This window comes from Saimiri boliviensis, chromosome 10 (genome assembly GCF_048565385.1).
Source record: "Saimiri boliviensis isolate mSaiBol1 chromosome 10, mSaiBol1.pri, whole genome shotgun sequence".
NCBI classification, from domain to species: Eukaryota; Metazoa; Chordata; class Mammalia; order Primates; family Cebidae; genus Saimiri; species Saimiri boliviensis.
In genome coordinates this window covers 73629665-73646431 of record NC_133458.1, presented here as the reverse complement: position 1 = coordinate 73646431, position 16767 = coordinate 73629665, and the positions used below count along the sequence as shown (strand labels likewise).

Genomic DNA, 16767 nt, shown 5'->3' with positions numbered 1-16767 from the left:
CGTATCAACAGTAAAAAAGACAAACACAGAATGGGTGAAAATATCTGCAAATCATGTATCTGATAAGAGATTAGTATCCAAAATATATAGAAAATTCCTAAAACTCAACCAAAAAAAAGTCAACCGATTCAATAATGTGCAAAAGACTCAAATAGACATTTCTCCTAAGAAGATACACAAATGGCCAATAAGCACATGAAGATACTCAACATCTCTAATCATTAGCAAAACAAATCAAAACTACAATGTGATGCTGCCTCATACCCATAAGAATGGCTACCATCAAAAATCAGAAAATACCAAGTGTTGGAGAGAATGTGGAGAAATTGGAACCCTTGTATACTGTTGATATGAAAGTAAAATGTTAATGCTGCTGTGGAAAACAGTATGAAAATTCCTCAAAAAATTAAAAATAGAAGTATCATATGATCCAGCAATTCTACTTCTGGATATATATCCCTTGAGAGCAGAGTTTCAAGAAGGTATTTATATACTCATATTCACAGTAGCAGTATTCACAGGTGCTAATGTGAAGCAAACCAAGTGTTGACTGAAGGATGAATGAATAAACAATATTGGTATTTACATACAATGGAATATTATTCAGCCTTAAAAAGTAAGGATATTATGACATATGCTACAAAATGAATGAATCTTGAGGACATTTTGCTAAATAAAATAAGCCAATCACAAAGAGACAAATAATGCACAATTCCACTTACATGAAGTACTCTGAAGTAGTGAAAATCAGAGATAGAATAGAATTTTGGTTTCCAGGGCCTGTGGAAAAGTGAGAATGAAGAGCTACTGTGTAAATGGATGTAGAGCTTCAGTTTTACAAAACAAAGAGTTCTGGAGATTGACAGCAGTGATGGTTGCACAACAATATAAATGTACTTAATACCACTGATCTGTAAACTTAAAAATGATGATGACGGTAAACTTTATATGTATTTTATCACAATTTTTAAAAAGTTGAAAAAAGGTATCAATGATAACAATGTTGATTTCCTCCAAATTAACCTGTATGTAAAGTAATCCCAGCTAAAACGCAGCAAGTTTTTAAACAATTACGTAACTTTGCAAAAAGTATCCTAAAACTTTGGACCAATAAACATGTGAGTGTAACTGGGAAATTCTGAAAAGGGGAATTGTGGGAAGGGATGTATTAATCTGATCAGATCCATTTTAAGTTATAAATAGATTTTTAAAAATTAAATAATATGGCAAAAATTATTCTAAATGTTATCTGGAAAAACAGGTGAGTATAACTGGAAAATTCTTAAAAGAGGAACTTGGGGGAGGGGAAGAGACAAAGTTTACCACATATAAAAATATATTACCTTAAAAAAAGGTAAAGTAATGAAAACAATTTGATATTTAGACTGAAAAGACTATGAGTCTGTTTAAAAAATGCATTTGTTAATACTAAAGACAATGTGTTGAGAAACTGTTCTCTGCAATCAGACTGTCAAAAACTATGTTGTTTGAAATTATATAAAGAGAGAATGGAACATCCCACTCTTGCACTGATGGTGGATAATTATGAAACAGAAGCAGCCTCAATTTGCAACGCAGAGCTTTAGATAAGGGGTTTCCAGACACAACATTCCACATGTATTTTGTAGTCTCCAGGGAATCAGAATCCTGAGTCAGCTTCTTAGCCTAGGCCTGATGTTTACTAACCCTTGAAACACAGTCTTGCTGTGCTTTAAGTTTATCAAGTATTGTTGCATTTAAACTTTGTCCAAATTCTACCCTTCTCCAAAATCCTATAATAACCCTGGTTCCTTCTTTAGTGAAATGCTGGCATTTCCTTTGCTGTGCAAGTCTCCCTCGCTGCAGCAAGCTAATTAACCTTTGTCAGCCTACAGATGTGTCCCGGTGGTCTTTACCAGATGGATTTTATAAAAAGACTTTATCAGGTTGAAACAAAGAGTCTATGAAAAACAAAAGTTCATGTGGAAATTTAATACATAATAGACAGCACTTCAAATCAAGAAAAAGATGGCTTATTGAAGAAATGGTATTGAATTAATTAATCTTCTGAGAAAAAAACAAAACCAGCTGGATCCTTAACTTTCTGATAACAACTCCAAATGTTTCTAAGATTTCAGTATTTCAGAAAATGGAATTAAAACAAAACTGGAAGAAAACATAGCTTTGCATTTTTGTATTACGAATTGAGATCTCTCCTGAACTCGGAAGTTATGACTATTAAAAAACCATGAATTTATTCATTGGATAAATTTCGGGCAATGAAGTTGCTGGTTAAAAGGTAAATTTCTTTATGAAATATATTTTTTAATGTACAGCAAAAAGTACCAAAAAATATCATAAATAAAAAAGATCAATGGTTAACCAAATATAAAAATAGATAAAGAAAATAAAAGATTCACAGAGAAAAATGGTCAATGATGTTCAAATTTCACTCACAAAGAAGGGTAAATCAAATGAAGAGAGATTATTTTTAACTTAACATATTGGCAAAACTATTAAAGTTTATTAACAGCTGTTATTGAAACAGCTATGAAAAAACTGATAGTCCTGTATTCTTTCTCACAATATAAACTTTTACTGTCTTTTGGAGGGGCATTTCACAATATCTTTTAAACTTTTTGATCCATCACTTTATGATCAGAAATTTATTTTACAGATACAATCATAGAAGTCAGCCAAGATGCTCATGACAGCCATAACCATAAGATGTTTGTCTGTTGATGAGGAACTAGTTAAAAAAAAAAAAAAGATACTGCAACATAGAATACTTGCAGCCGTTAAAAATAATGATCTACGCGCCGGGCACGGTGGCTCAAGCCTGTAATCCCAGCACTTTGGGAGGCTGAGGCGGGTGGATCACGAGGTCGAGAGATCGAGACCATCCTGGTCAACATGGTGAAACCCCGTCTCTACTAAAAAGTGCAAAAAATTAGCTGGGCATGGTGGCACGTGCCTGTAATCCCAGCTACTCAGGAGGCTGAGGCAGGAGAATTGCCTGAACCCAGGAGGCGGAGGTTGCGGTGAGCCGAGATCGCACCATTGCACTCCAGCCTGGGTAACAAGGGCGAAACTCCGTCTCAAAAAAAAAAAAAAAAAATGATCTACATGTGCTGATGAAGGAAAGTCTTTGTGCTTTTGACAAAGGTTACTTTTCATTGTTAATACGGTGTACTGGGTATTTTTTTTAAGCATCAGAAAATGTAAAGAAAACAAAAGGAACCCAAACAAATGAAAGAGAGAGAAAAACCATACACAGAAGAGTAAATTTTCTTTACCATCTCTACCACTATCTCTCCCCAAAAGTAACTGATTTTGTATTGTTGGGTAATGCCTATATCATCACAAATGTATGTTTAGTTTTTAATTTACATCAGAGATCATGCTTATCCGTTAGTCTGCACTTTTCCCCTTCATTAATTTTTCTCCTGTCATTCATTTTAATAACTGTATAAAGGGTTTATTTTTTAAGACAAAATACAAAAATCTATTATGATGCCACTTGGCTTTTTAGATGCTTCTGTATACACTAAAAAATCTGTTAAGATATATATACATATGATATTTAACAAGAGCTATCTCTGGGAACTAGTACAGGGTGGCACAAGAAAGAAAGGAGACATTTTTTTCATTTTATAACCTTTTGAATTTTTAATTTTGCATCAGGTACATACATTATTTTTCTGATAAAACTTAAAGGGAAGCTATTTTTATCTACAGAGTAAAATATAATAAAAATTAAAGTCCACTAATTTCTCCATATTTGTTAAAATGATCTCTTGCTCCTTTCAGATTTATCCAAGTTTCAGATTCACATACACAAATGCCTGCTAAACACTTCCACCTGGAACATAGACATCTCTAATTCAACACACCCAAAGTGACTCATTACCTTCCTCTGCTCATTTTACCTTAATTACTGGTAATTATCTAAATTACTCACCAATGAGTTCCTATTTCACTCAAAGCCATAAGATTATCTAAACTAAAAAGTACAGAGACATTCTGAATGCTTCCCGTATCTTCACCCCAAATCCAATTACCAAGTCTTGCCAACATTACTTCCTAAATATTTTTCTAATCCATTGTCTCCTCTCCATTTCTATTATTTATCCTATGTCAGACTCTCCTCTCTTCCCCAGGCTATTACAATATCTAACCTGTATGACTCTACTGCTATCCCCTCTTTAGCTCATAGCCCTTGTCACCAGAATGACCTCCCTAAAATGAAAAGCTGACCATGTGAATCCACAAATCCTTTCATGGAACCCCACTGCCTACAAGACAAAAACTAAACTTTTTTTTTAGCACGATACATATAAAGGCTATGATCTAGAGCCTGTCCAAGTTTCCAGCCTCATCTTTTGCTATTCTGTGCCTTATAATTTATGTCTGCTTCAGCAATCTTGGTCTACAGTTCCTGAAAGATTCCCAATACAGTCAGCTCCTCCATTCCTACTGTTTTCTCTGACTACAACACCTGCTTCCTACCAACCTCTGTAAATCCCATGAAACTAAGGTTTCTTAACCTTGGTGCTACTGACATCAAGAGCTGGATAACCCTCTGTTGTGGAAGTTGTCCTGTTGACTGTAGGATGTTTAGCAGCATCCCTGGCTGCTAAACTAGATGCAAGCCAGTAGCATTCCCCCTAGTTGTGACAAACAATGTCTCTAGACATTGCTAAATGTTTCCTGGGGAAGAAAACAAGCCCAAGTAACCACCTCTCCACTAACTTGTTAAAACTGTTTCTCATACATACATAAAAGATCTCAGGAAGAAGAGATAAGACTATTTTCAACATTAATTGCCTAGGAGAACAACTAGATAACTGGGGTAACTGGAATGGGATGAAAAAAACTTGCTTTTCACAACATTTATCGTGTATGCTTTTAGTCTTCTACCTCTTCTAACCTCTCCACTGCTTTCACCCTGGTCTGAGCCACCTCTTACTACTGCAACAACATTCTAGCCATCTTTTCCCTTCCTTTAGCCTTTCCTTCTTTGGCCCATTTTTACCAGTAGCCACAGTGATTCTTTTAAAACTGAAATCAGATCATATCGCTCATTTGCTCAAAACCTTCCACTGTCCTCCTAGTATCAGAGAAACCCAAAACCTTACAACAATCTTCACACAATCGGCATCCTATTCCACCACTTTCTTTCTGATCTCTTCTCCCTAGTATCTGGTGCTTTTGTAGGTCAAAAATGAACAAACAGCAACAATTTCATAGATTGAACCTAATAGTGTTTCCTTCACTATGTTTCAATGCTGGACTGCTTGCCATTCCTCCAATGTGCCAGGGTCTTTGCGCTTACTGTTCTCTGCTGAGAACATGCACCCAAATGCTCATATGGCTTACTCTCTAACTCCTTCAGGTCTTTACTTTTCAGGGTCTTCGCTGGCCACCCTATTCTTACCCACAGCACCTATTAATAGCTAATATTATTTTACTTCCATCTTGTTTATTGTTTCTTTTCCATCTTGATCAGTGGTTCTGAAACCTGAGTCTGCATCAGAATAATTTGGAAGGCTAGTTAAGTAGTTATGTGATGGAGACTGAAAATGTCAATTTCTAACAACTTCCTAGGTGATGCTGATGCTGGAGATCCAGGGACATTTTTAGAACCTGTGTTTCAGAATGTAAGTTCCGTGAGGACAGAGATTTTTGTCTATCCATTGTTTTATCTCTAGGACTTGGCACACAGTAAGCACTTGCTGTGGTCTAAATGTTTGTCTCCTCCAAAACTCATGTTGAAACTTTATCGCCAGTGTGGCAGTACTGAGAGCTGGAGTCTTCAAGTGATGACTGGATCCTAAGGCTTTAGCCCTCATGAATGGGTTACCATGGGAAAGAAACTGGTAGCTTTATAAGAAAGAGTTCTGGACAAACATGCTCGGCCTCCTTACCATGTGGTACCCTGTGCTATCTCAGGACTCTGTAGAGTCCCTACCAGCAAAGCCCTCACCAGATGTGGCCCCCTGACCCAGGACTTTTCAGCCTTCATAACTGTAAAGAATAAATTTCTTTTCATTATAGAATACCCAGTTTCAGATATTCCTCTAGAGCTAACAGAAAATGGATTAAGACATACTGATATATATATATATATATACATATATATATATATATATATATAAATAAATGTAGGGGGTCCCATCCTGTTTCCACTGTAGCCTCTGATTCAGCTTATGATGCTAAACATCTACTGAACACTGTAAAAGATAGACTGCATAACTGTTATAGGTTAAACTGTGTCTCCCCAAAAGATAGGCTGAAGTCCTAATTCTATTACCTCTGCATGTGACCTTATTTCAAAATAGGGTCTTTGCAGATGTAATCAAGTTAACATGAGGTGATTAGGGTGGATCTTAATCCAGTATGACTAGTATCCTTCTAAGAAGGGGAGCACACCGTATGAAGACAGAGCCACACAGGGATTATGTCATGATAACAGAGTCAGAGACTGGAGTGATATAGCTGCAAGCCAAAAAACGTCAAGGACTGGCAGTAACACAAGAAGCTAAGAGGGATGTAACAGATTCTCTCCTTGAACCTTGAGAGAGCTTGGACCTACCTATATCTTGATTTCAGACAGATATTTTGTCTCCAGAACTGAAACAATAAATCTCTTGTTTTAAATCACCCAGTTTGTGGTATTTTGTTACCGCAGCCCTAGAAAACTAATACAATGACCAAGAATGCAAATAACTATGCCAAGCTGTATTTCATTTCAAATTCTGCCTATTATCCAACATCCACCAGTTTAAATGTGCTTTAATATACAGGTTTCCCATTCCAGAATCTCCCTAATATTGCCTCTCCTTGCCCACAACATGCCCCTTCAATGAGCAAGGCAGCACATACTACAGGTGCTAGATAATTTATTTGGACTTTCTTTTTGTTTCTTTCACCTTCTTATGTGCTTCCCTAGATCACAAACACCGGTTTCTTTACATATATTTTTTCTCTCCAAGGGACACTTCCTGTTCTCATACATTACAGATTTTGGCATATATTTTCTCCTTGGACATTTGTATTAGCTGCAAAATAATTTAAGTACACATTGGAGTTCCTCTCTAACCAGGTTTTAAGATAAAAGGCTAATTTTTCATTTTACGGAACAAGTCTTCTTCCACCCCTCCCCGCCAGACATCCCTTTCTTCTTTTAAAAGAATGACTTAATCCCACTGAATTTGGAGTAAAAACATTTCTGTCATGCCTTTCTTTCAGACTTGCCATAGTTTGTACACCAAACTCGTTAATCAAATCCTAAGAATCTTCTAAAAGAAAAAATGGTTGCATTGGGAAGTTTAAACTTTTAAGCCTATCTGAATTCAATTTCAGCATCAAGCTTTCCATTTTCGAATTAAGGTTTATTTATAGCTGCACGGTCACAAAAATTCCAATCAATGATTTTACCATACACAGACTCTACTTTAAATTACAACGACTTATAAACTGTATAATGCAATTTTAATTTTAGCACAAATCAACATATAAATAGCATATGCCCAGTGACATACATTTTCATATCTCTATTAGGTAAACATGAACTTATTATATGTACCCTGAATAAATTTGTGATACAATTCTAAGAATAACTGGATATTGAATTTACTCAGAAACATTGACTAGTATAGTCTTAAAAAGCATAATTAAGAAAAACTTTAAATAGGAAACACAATATTCCTAAAATGCTTAATCCTAAGTAGAAAGATACAGAAAAATACAAATTCCAGGCAAATTTAAGAGATATTTAATAATTCTCCACTAATACTGAAAAACTGTCTTTTCCTATGAAAAAATTTAAATAAGTCATACTTTCCTTACTAAATCATTGTTTTACTTAACATATGAAGAGTTAACTGCTAACTTTAAACTTTATATTCACTTAAACTGTACATCAATATACATAAAGGCCGGTAGAAAACATAGTTTACTATATACAATACTTAGAACATACAGTATCATGTGCATCAAGCTCATTTGACATTTAAGAGGGTGAAAAGCTGTCATCTAAGTACCTTCTAAAAACTCAGATTCCCTCTTCCCAAACTCACACCAGAAACAAGCAACTTGAAATTATGCATAGCACTTTTTCCTGCCATCTAGGCAGAGATATGTTCTATGCCCAACTTTTAGTAAATTAACATGTTTCTGTCCCTTACATGTAGGCCTAATTATTCACTGATTCATCATGGTTCTAAATTTATAAGTTTTAAATTCATAATGAAATCGATCCATGGTTAGCACAATAGTTTTCTATCTAAAAAGTAAATACGGTAATATCTACAATGGATGTAGAGAAGTATAGAAATCTAGAGAATTTTTCCAGGATGTGTGGGTTTTTTGTTGCTGATATTGTTGTTTGTTTTAAATGAGGGATAGTGGGGGGTGGGGGATGGGAAGGGCCAGTAAAGAATAAATCCACAGAGCTAAATTACGGTAATCTTTTAAGAGTGTACAACTTACCCATTCAAAGCAATATGGACAACTTGTCAACACCTACTAATCCCATCACAATTTGTTGGGGGGAGGGATGAAGTAGAGAGGCCAAAAAATTTTTTTTAAATAAAAAATTTTAAATGCCTTTCTTCCTCCTCCACGCAGCGAATGTCCCAACACACCACGTATCTGGTTCACTCTGCCGGCGGCAGGGAAACTTAAAGAAATAAATCAGCTACAGACAAACCTGATGATCCAAGGTAGCCCCAAGCAAGCTCCAGGCACTTCTAGAAGGAGCGCTGGGCGCTCAGGCGGCGCGGCAGCCGAGCGGCCCTTGGCGAAGGTGCCCCACACCTGGGCACCGAGTCTGGCAGCACCCACAGGTCGGCGGCGGGGCGGGGACAACCCGAGAGGAGGGGCGGGGAGGGCCTGGAGGGACAGGACCGCTAAGCGGTCCGGCCAGGGTGCAGTTCATGTCCCATCGCTGCCGCTGCTGCTGGTGTTGCCGCCTCCGCCGCCGGGCAGCGTGCAGGCAGAAGAGGGACGCGAGCGGGGCACAAGGGAAGGACTCACGACGAACAGAAGGTTGCATGTCTACAAACTGCGACAGGGTACGCACCCGGCCCTTGTGGCAGACAGCTGAGGCGCCGGGAGCAGGAAGTCCCCGCGCCCCGCTAAGGAGCCCGGACGCCCCTAGCCCGGCTCTGACCCCGAGACACCTGTTCCGCCGCGCCAGGGGTTTGGTTCTATCCTTCACGTTTCCCCACCAACCCGGAGATGGGGGAGGGCGAGGGGAACCCAGACCTTGGACCCGCAGCCTGAGGGCGCCTCCGCCGGCCGTACCTGACATCAGCCGCAGCTCCCTCTCGCCCCTCCTGGGGGGCGGAGAGGAGGGACGACACGGGACCGGCGACCTTTGCTTCTCTGGGCAGCCGCAGAAGTGGCTCGTGGCCGCTGGCCGAGGCCGCCCGCTGCCGCCTAGACGATTCCCCGGCAGCGGCGGCGGCGGCGGCCGAGGCGGGCCCAGTGCTCGCTCCCGCCCGCTCGCTCCGCCCCTCCGCGCAGCGCGTCCAGGCCGCAGCCCGCCTACGGCGCAGCCGCTACCCGGAGTCTCCAGGCGCTGACGTCTCCGCCGCCGCACCAGCCCCAGGGAAGGGCGGAGCGGGAGGGGCACGGAGGGCGGGGATACGGCGACGTGAGGACGCGGGGATTGGCCGCCGAGCGCACGCTCCGCCCTAATGCGAAGGGGTCTGGGAAGTCGGGTCTTCCACGAGCCTTAGATTTCCCTGCATCCCCCTTGCGGCTTGTCTCAGCTGGCCCCCACCTTTCTGACCCTGCTGTAAGGTCAGGCACTAACTTCCGGACCTTGAGCGGGAAGAAAGCAAGGAAACCACAGGGAATGAGAAAGGAGATGCCTGAGGGACCTTTGTCTGAGGTACAGGCTCTAACCCTGCAGGACTTTTGTGGCTTCTAGCCTGCTCTTAACCCGTTCATTTGTTTTTCCTGTTCTCTCCCGTACTCTGTTTACTCAGTATCTCTCTGGGCTTAATGAAACGAAATCATGATGAGATGAAGCATCCAGACGGGTGCTGGGTCATCATGTGTGAACCAGGAAGAGCTGAAAACCGATATGATGGTACCAGAAAGCTTTCTGTAGGCACACTTGGTCTTTGGTTCTGTCAGCGCTTCGGTTCTGTGGGTCAGTGGCCGGGAGAGCTTCTTCCGGGATTAGCTAAACCTGTCGCCCCTTTCGCTGGCCAAAGGGCTCTGAATGAGGAAGTTGTCTTTGGAAAAGGGGGAGGAGGCTGCCACCTATTGAGGCAATTCCACAATAGTCACGAGGTGAAGTTAACCATTGTCCACGAGACCAAGCTCCAGAATGGGAAAGCTACCCTGCTTCCTTTAAATGCCGTAATCAAGCAGTTCTTTAGTACTCTACAGCATGGTTGTTAAGAGTATGGGCTCTGAAATCAGACTGCCTTGGCTGGCGTCTTGGTCTCTCCACCTATTGGCAAGTTACTTAGAATGCCTGAGAGAGATAATAAACAACATACATTAGTTATTGTTATTTTTCCTTTAATTTGCTTAGGTTAAGCTGTAGTGTGGTTTCTCAGGACATAGCATTGCAAAAGAATTGTAAAACATAAAGTACATGTAGTGATTCTAATACAGTTATTTCATTTTTCACATCAGAAAACGGAGGCCAGAAAGATTAAATAAACTGATAGGTCCATGTTAGAAGTGCAGCTATCCTGATGTCCAGGTTGTTGCTCTTTCCCTGGCTCATGGGTCCAGACTTCTGTCCCTTACATCCTTACCTCCATCCTCTGTGGCTCCCCAAGTTGTATATAGTTGTTGATCACTCTCTCCCCTCACCTTCCCACCATACCCTTCCGCCTTGCCACCATACCTTTTCACCCATTGTAAAACAGGAATAGGAGACTCTTCCTGAGGTCAGTGTTCCAAGTAGAAACCAAAACTCACAACTCCTTATCTCGTTTTAATTTTATTAAAAGCTATAAGGAGTAAAGAATACAGTGAGCAAAGATAAGAAACCTTTCCAAAGATAAGTTCGGCCACAGCCTTACCCAGGAAAATTACTTGCTAGAAACAGTAGTGGAACAAATCAGCCCCATCCCCTCCCTGCCTTTATTTGAAAATAGTTTTTGTTTGTTTGTTTGTTTGTTTTAGGAGATAGGGCATTTCTGCGTTGCCCAGGTTGGAGTGCATTGGCTATTCACAGGTACAATCATGGCACACAACAGCCTTGAACAACTGGGCTGAAGGCTGAAGCAGTCCTCCTCCTGTAGCCTCCCCAGTGGTTGGGATTATAGGCACAGGCTGTGGCACCCAGATAATAACTATTGTTTTATAAAATCAATACATGCTTATGCAAACAATTTTCAAAAATTTTAAACAAAAATGCAAAGAAGATATAATTTGTCCAAATCCCATAATCTAGAGATAACCATTTCTTAAATTGTGTGTTACATTCTTCTAGGCTTCTCTCTAAGAATAAAAACACATATAGACATAAATACAATATTTCATCAATTGGATCTTATCTGCACAGTGAACAATATGTTATGAATAACATTTTTAAAAGTTGCAGTATCTGTTAAGTAGATGTATCATCATTTATCCAACCAATATTCTATTGATTGACATTTATGTTTCCAAGTTTTTACTATCATAAAGTCTCTGATGAACATTCTTATCCATAGACTTTTGCACAATTGTATAGTTACCTCCTGGGATACATTCCTGGAAGTGGCCTTAATGTCAGCCAATTCTTCAACATTTTCAATTAGAGAATAAAAGTGGTTACTTTGGAAAATATACTTTATATGTAGGACTCAAAACTGACCAGATTCTCCCATTTGAAACATATTTGAAACACAGATAAACCTCAGTATTATTGTTTATCTGGTGTCTGGTGTTTAATAATGCATGTCAGAGCTCCTTGGAGTAGGTCAGTAGACATTACTGGTGGTCTAAACCAATATCCTTTCTTCTTTACTAGTAAAACTCTGATTTCTTCAGGGTGACAATGTGTCAAGTTAAAAATATTCATGCCCCTAGACTTAAGTCATGGTTGGTCATGTGACCATCAGTTAAATAAAAGTGAATTTCTCTAGAGGAGGCTCAAGGAAAGCTTTATGGAAGAAATATCACTTGAGTCATTTCATCTGCACCCATCCCTTTTTTTTGAACCTGAAACAGGGACATGATACTGGAGATAGAGCAGCCATATTTCACCCATAAAAATAAAAGCCACACAGACACTATTAGTAGTGTAGGTTGCCAGATGTGCCTAGGTTCATAGTTGCTTTGCCAGCTTACCAGCTCTGAGCTGTCCATTTCTGGATTTGTTGTTAGGTGAGGAAGAATATATCCCTTCTATATATGATTTTGTTATTTAGGTTGTCTGTTATAAGTATCAAATGCAATTCTTAGTTGACATAAGACAGGTCAAGTCATCATTTATTTAGCACTATATGTAGAATTTTTTAATAGAATGATGAAAATGGTGGCAAAATGCAAACAAGCTAGCAACAACATTAAAACATTGTCTTCACTAATAGATTTAGTTTTTTTTAAAAAAATGCTTACATTTTACAAATATATTAACACCACTTTATAATAATTAAATTTCGTAAATTAAATTTTTTTTTTGAGTTGGCGTCTTGCTCTGTCACCCTGGCTGGAGTGCAGTGGCATGATCTTGGCTCACTGTAACCTCCACCTCCTGGGTTCAAGTGATTCTCCTGCCTCAGCCTCCCAAGTAGCTGAGATTATAGGTGCCCGCCACTGTGCTCAGCTAATTTTTTGTATTTTTAGTAGAGACAGTGTTTCACCATCTTGGCCAGGCTGATCTCAAACTCCTGACCTCCTGATCCACCTGCCTCTGCCTCCCAAAGTGCTAGGAGCTGTGAGCTACCGTGAGCTGGGAGCCGTGAGCAGGCATGAGCTACCGGTAGTGCCCAGCCAAATTAAATTTTATTAACTCACATAGTAGTATTAAAATATGTTCACAAATTGTTTGTTATTTCTTCCTTCAAAGGGTGAAATTTCATTCCCCTCACCTTGAGTTTGAACTGTATTAAATGACTTGTTCTCATGAATAAAATGTAGTGGAAATGACATAGTGTGACTTCTGAGGGGAAATCATAAAACATGCCAGCCTTTTAATTCTTTCTCTGGGATTACTTGTTGGGGCCAGGTAGCTGTCATGTCGGAATCATAAGGTCACTCAGGCAACTTATAAAGAGGCTTACATGGTGAATAATTAAGGATTCTAGCTAGCAACAGTGAGGTGTTGAGGCCTTCTGATAATAGCCGTGTGAGTGAGATTGGAAGCAGGTCCTCCAACCTCAGTCAAGCCTTCAGATGATTGCGTGCATCATGGTCAATATCTTGACTATAACCTAGAAAGAGACCCTGAGCCAGAACTATTCAGCTAAGGTGCTCCTGAATTCCTAGTCCACAGAAACTGTGAGATACTAAATGTTTAAATGATTGTTGTTTTAAGCCACCAAGTTTTGTGAGTTTGTTATGCGCAGTAGGTAACTCATACAGCTGGATATAATAGAGCCTAGCACAATGCCTGGCACACATGCAGGTGTTTGATTATTTGTTGTTCGAATGAATAAACAATTGAATGAAGTATATCTTTTTCACTTTAGTGGGTAGCCTACAATGTTATGATTTTCTTTGCTTCCAGACACCTGTATTATCTAAGGGTTTTTTGATCTCTCTTAGAGATTTGAAGTGTGACTCTTACTGTGAGCTAAACTTTGCCAGTTGTGGAAATAACATGGTTAATAGAACAATGGAATCCTTGAAGTTTGAATTCTTCCCCCAGTTTTTTTTCTCAAAATTAAAATTTTTTTTTAAATTAATGAGTTAACACAAAATTAAACCATATCTTGAAACCAGACATCCATTTTGTCTGCCATCTCCAAGCAAATTACAGATTGACTCATAATACAAATTTACCTAGAGGGCTTGGAATACTGTTTCACAAAGTTGACTGTATTCTTCCTCTTCACAAATGACCAGTCTGGTACATAGCATGTTTAGCTACAAACACCTCTGCTGACTCTCCTTGCAACATTTTTATGGCTCGCCAATGCATCTGTCTGTATTTCTCAAGTCTACCAAGGGGGCAGTTCAATTCTGCTTTGATGTAATCCATCTAAAGAATTACATCAGAATCTGCAGATCTAAATTCTCTCAAAGCCCTGTCTTGCAGGATTCTTGCTCCTTTTCAAACTGAATCATTTCCTGAAAAAGTCAACTGAAAATGGATGGCTCGCCTATAAACTTTTAAACACAGCTCTAGCCTTTTTTGTAGCTACCACTATGATAAGCCCAATCCAGGTATTTATCCTTCAGTGCCTCCAGATTAATCACTGATTAGCTGGATGACCAGTAGTAAGTCGCCTAGCCCTTTTGGATCTCAACTTCCCTATCCACTAACTGGGGAAAATATAGCCAAAAGGCGATCAGTGAGATTGTATGTGATCATATAAAGCATTAACAGTCTTTTAATTAAACTACGGTGATGATGTTTAGCTTATTTTTAAGCAATTATGCATTAAATATTTTAGATATGAACATCATGGAGACCTTTCAGGAAGTGACAACTTATTTACTCATTTTACTGTGTACTGTATAAAATAGTAGCATCATTCATAGCAAGCAATTTGGATTTAAGAGTATGGTAGAATGCTAGCGTATATGTCAGATCTCATTTTATTAGCCTGTTGAAAATTTATTACTCTTTTAAAAGAATGCATAATTATCACTGGCTCCATTTCTTTTCATGAATTAATTTGTAACTGTGAATGAGTATATCTGCTCCTCTTTATAGTAACAGAGGTACTTAAACATACTTAATAATAAACATACTTAACCAGTTATTTGAATTTATGAGTTCATATTAGAGCAAAATTGCATCCAACAGCAAGAAAATAAGTGGCAGAAAACATGTCTTTCTCTTTCAGAGGACAGAACTTAGGGCACCCAGCGGGAGGCTTTATATACTGGAACATCAAAGACAGAGATGAAGCAATTATTAACAATGCATATTTTTGTGGCATGAGTAACCTGAGAGATAAGTATGTTAGAATGAGTAAGACAGAGCCTTAGTGTGAGATTCAAGTGCTGATTATGTAGTGGATGAACGCCTTAAATACAAGGTCCCTAGTTTAATTGTGTTGTTTCTTGCTTTCAGCTATTCATCTGAGCCCAAATACGTTGAAACTACTGGCCTAATTAGATATCAGACTGTTTTTTGTTGTGGATGATCCCTGAGTAAGAAAAAGAAAAACTTTAAGGGAAAGAGAGGGACAGAGCTAAATGCACCTCATTTTCAATGTTAAATTAGGGAGTAAGTGAAAATGGACAACAGGAAACAAAAATGAGGGAAGTTTTTGGTAACATTGTGCTTTTCAACATAACTTCTCATCGCCTGTTGAAAATACCTGACAGTGCCACCCTGTATAATCTAAGAGAACATTTTCTAAACAGTTTTCATTACTTGTAGCTACATCTTCACAAAATTGATCAAGATTTGAGGCAATTGGAAAGGTGGGTATTGTTTTCTAAACTGATTGACAGAGGAATAGGGTTAAGATGGAGAACAAAGCAGAGGAAAAAATAAAGAAAAAAAGTCTAGGAAATATATTTAACCTCGAGGGAAGAGGACCCAGTATGACTCATAGCATATTAGCTTGAAAGCAGAGACTGCCACGTGTGCACTGAGGAACTTGTGTCATCTAGAAAAATATTCTCAGCTTATGAGGCTAGAATCCCTAGGGTTACTCTCCATTCCTCTAGTTCCCTGGAATAAGAATCAAGAGTATTCCTTAATTGTTTTCTCAACTGATGAGAAACAAAAGCAGAAAACATATGTTGTAAATAGAATAGTTGAAGTTTCTTTAGTTTGAAATTCCAAAGGAGTAAATTATTTATAAATGTATATGTTGCATCTGTTATTGCAAAGAACTAGTTTACTTACAAATTGTATAGCTGTATAATGTGGTATTTTTTTTTTTTCTTATTTCAAGTTGTATTTCTAAATCTAAAGGTGGGCCTATGGTAGATACCTTTTTTGGTTTCTATTCATCCTCCATTGAGAAGCATCTCCTTCCTTACCCTTCCACAAATTCCCATTTTGCTGAAATGACTCATAGACCTTGGGGAAATACTTTACTTATGTTACTCACTTTTTATAAAGGATACAGATGAATAACCAGATAGAAGAGATATATAATGTAAGGTATTGAAGAAATGGCATGTAGCTTCCATGCTGTCTCCAGGCATACCAACCTCTAGGCACCTCCATGTCTTTGGAAAGCCCCCCAAACTCTATCCTTTTGGTGTTTTATGGTGGCAATAAAGTTAAAATAAGGTAATGAAGGTAGGGTCCAATCCAATAGACCTGGTGCCCTTATAAGAAGAGGAAGAGCTCTCTCTCCCCATTATGTAAGGACAAAGAGAGAAGCTAATCATCTATAAACCAGAAAAAAAGAAAAAAAAAAAAACCCTCAGCAGAAACCAAGTCAGCCAGACTGTGGATCTTGGACTTGCTAGCCTCCAGAACTGTGAAAAAATAAATTTATGTTGTTTAAGCTATTTAGTTTGTGGTATTTTGTTACAGTGGCCCAAACAGACTAATACAAGGGACTACATAAAGGATTGATGCAAGGTATTCTTCTCTGTTTTGTCTAACTTAGAATTTAGGGCAGAAAAGGCTAGAAAACACAGCAAACTGAAGTAATAATCCCAGACACCTGGAGGCAGAGATTACAGTTG

The 16767-nt window shown here is 38.9% G+C and overlaps 1 protein-coding gene and 1 long non-coding RNA gene across 5 annotated transcripts in view; one reads left to right on the top strand and one right to left on the bottom strand.

Moving 5' to 3' along the window:
- Positions 1-9481, bottom strand: part of C1GALT1 (core 1 synthase, glycoprotein-N-acetylgalactosamine 3-beta-galactosyltransferase 1) — a 63751-nt gene extending 54270 nt beyond the window's left edge. For 3 of the 4 annotated variants that reach the window (XM_074379481.1, XM_074379477.1, XM_003921245.4), the window contains exon 1: positions 9289-9481. Coding sequence is in view for 1 of the 4 variants with exons in the window: in XM_003921245.4 (XP_003921294.1) it covers positions 9289-9295 (7 nt within the window). In the remaining 3 variants the exon portion in view is untranslated. Of the gene's footprint in view, positions 1-8692; positions 8785-9288 lie in introns of those variants that run through there. The other variant, XM_074379480.1, reaches the window with a different exon arrangement.
- A 217-nt stretch (positions 9482-9698) lies between these two features.
- Positions 9699-16767, top strand: part of LOC141580095 (uncharacterized) — a 109943-nt gene continuing 102874 nt past the window's right edge. Inside the window, exon 1 of the long non-coding RNA XR_012512131.1 lies at positions 9699-9880. This is a non-coding gene — a long non-coding RNA (uncharacterized LOC141580095). The remainder of the gene's footprint in view (positions 9881-16767) is intronic.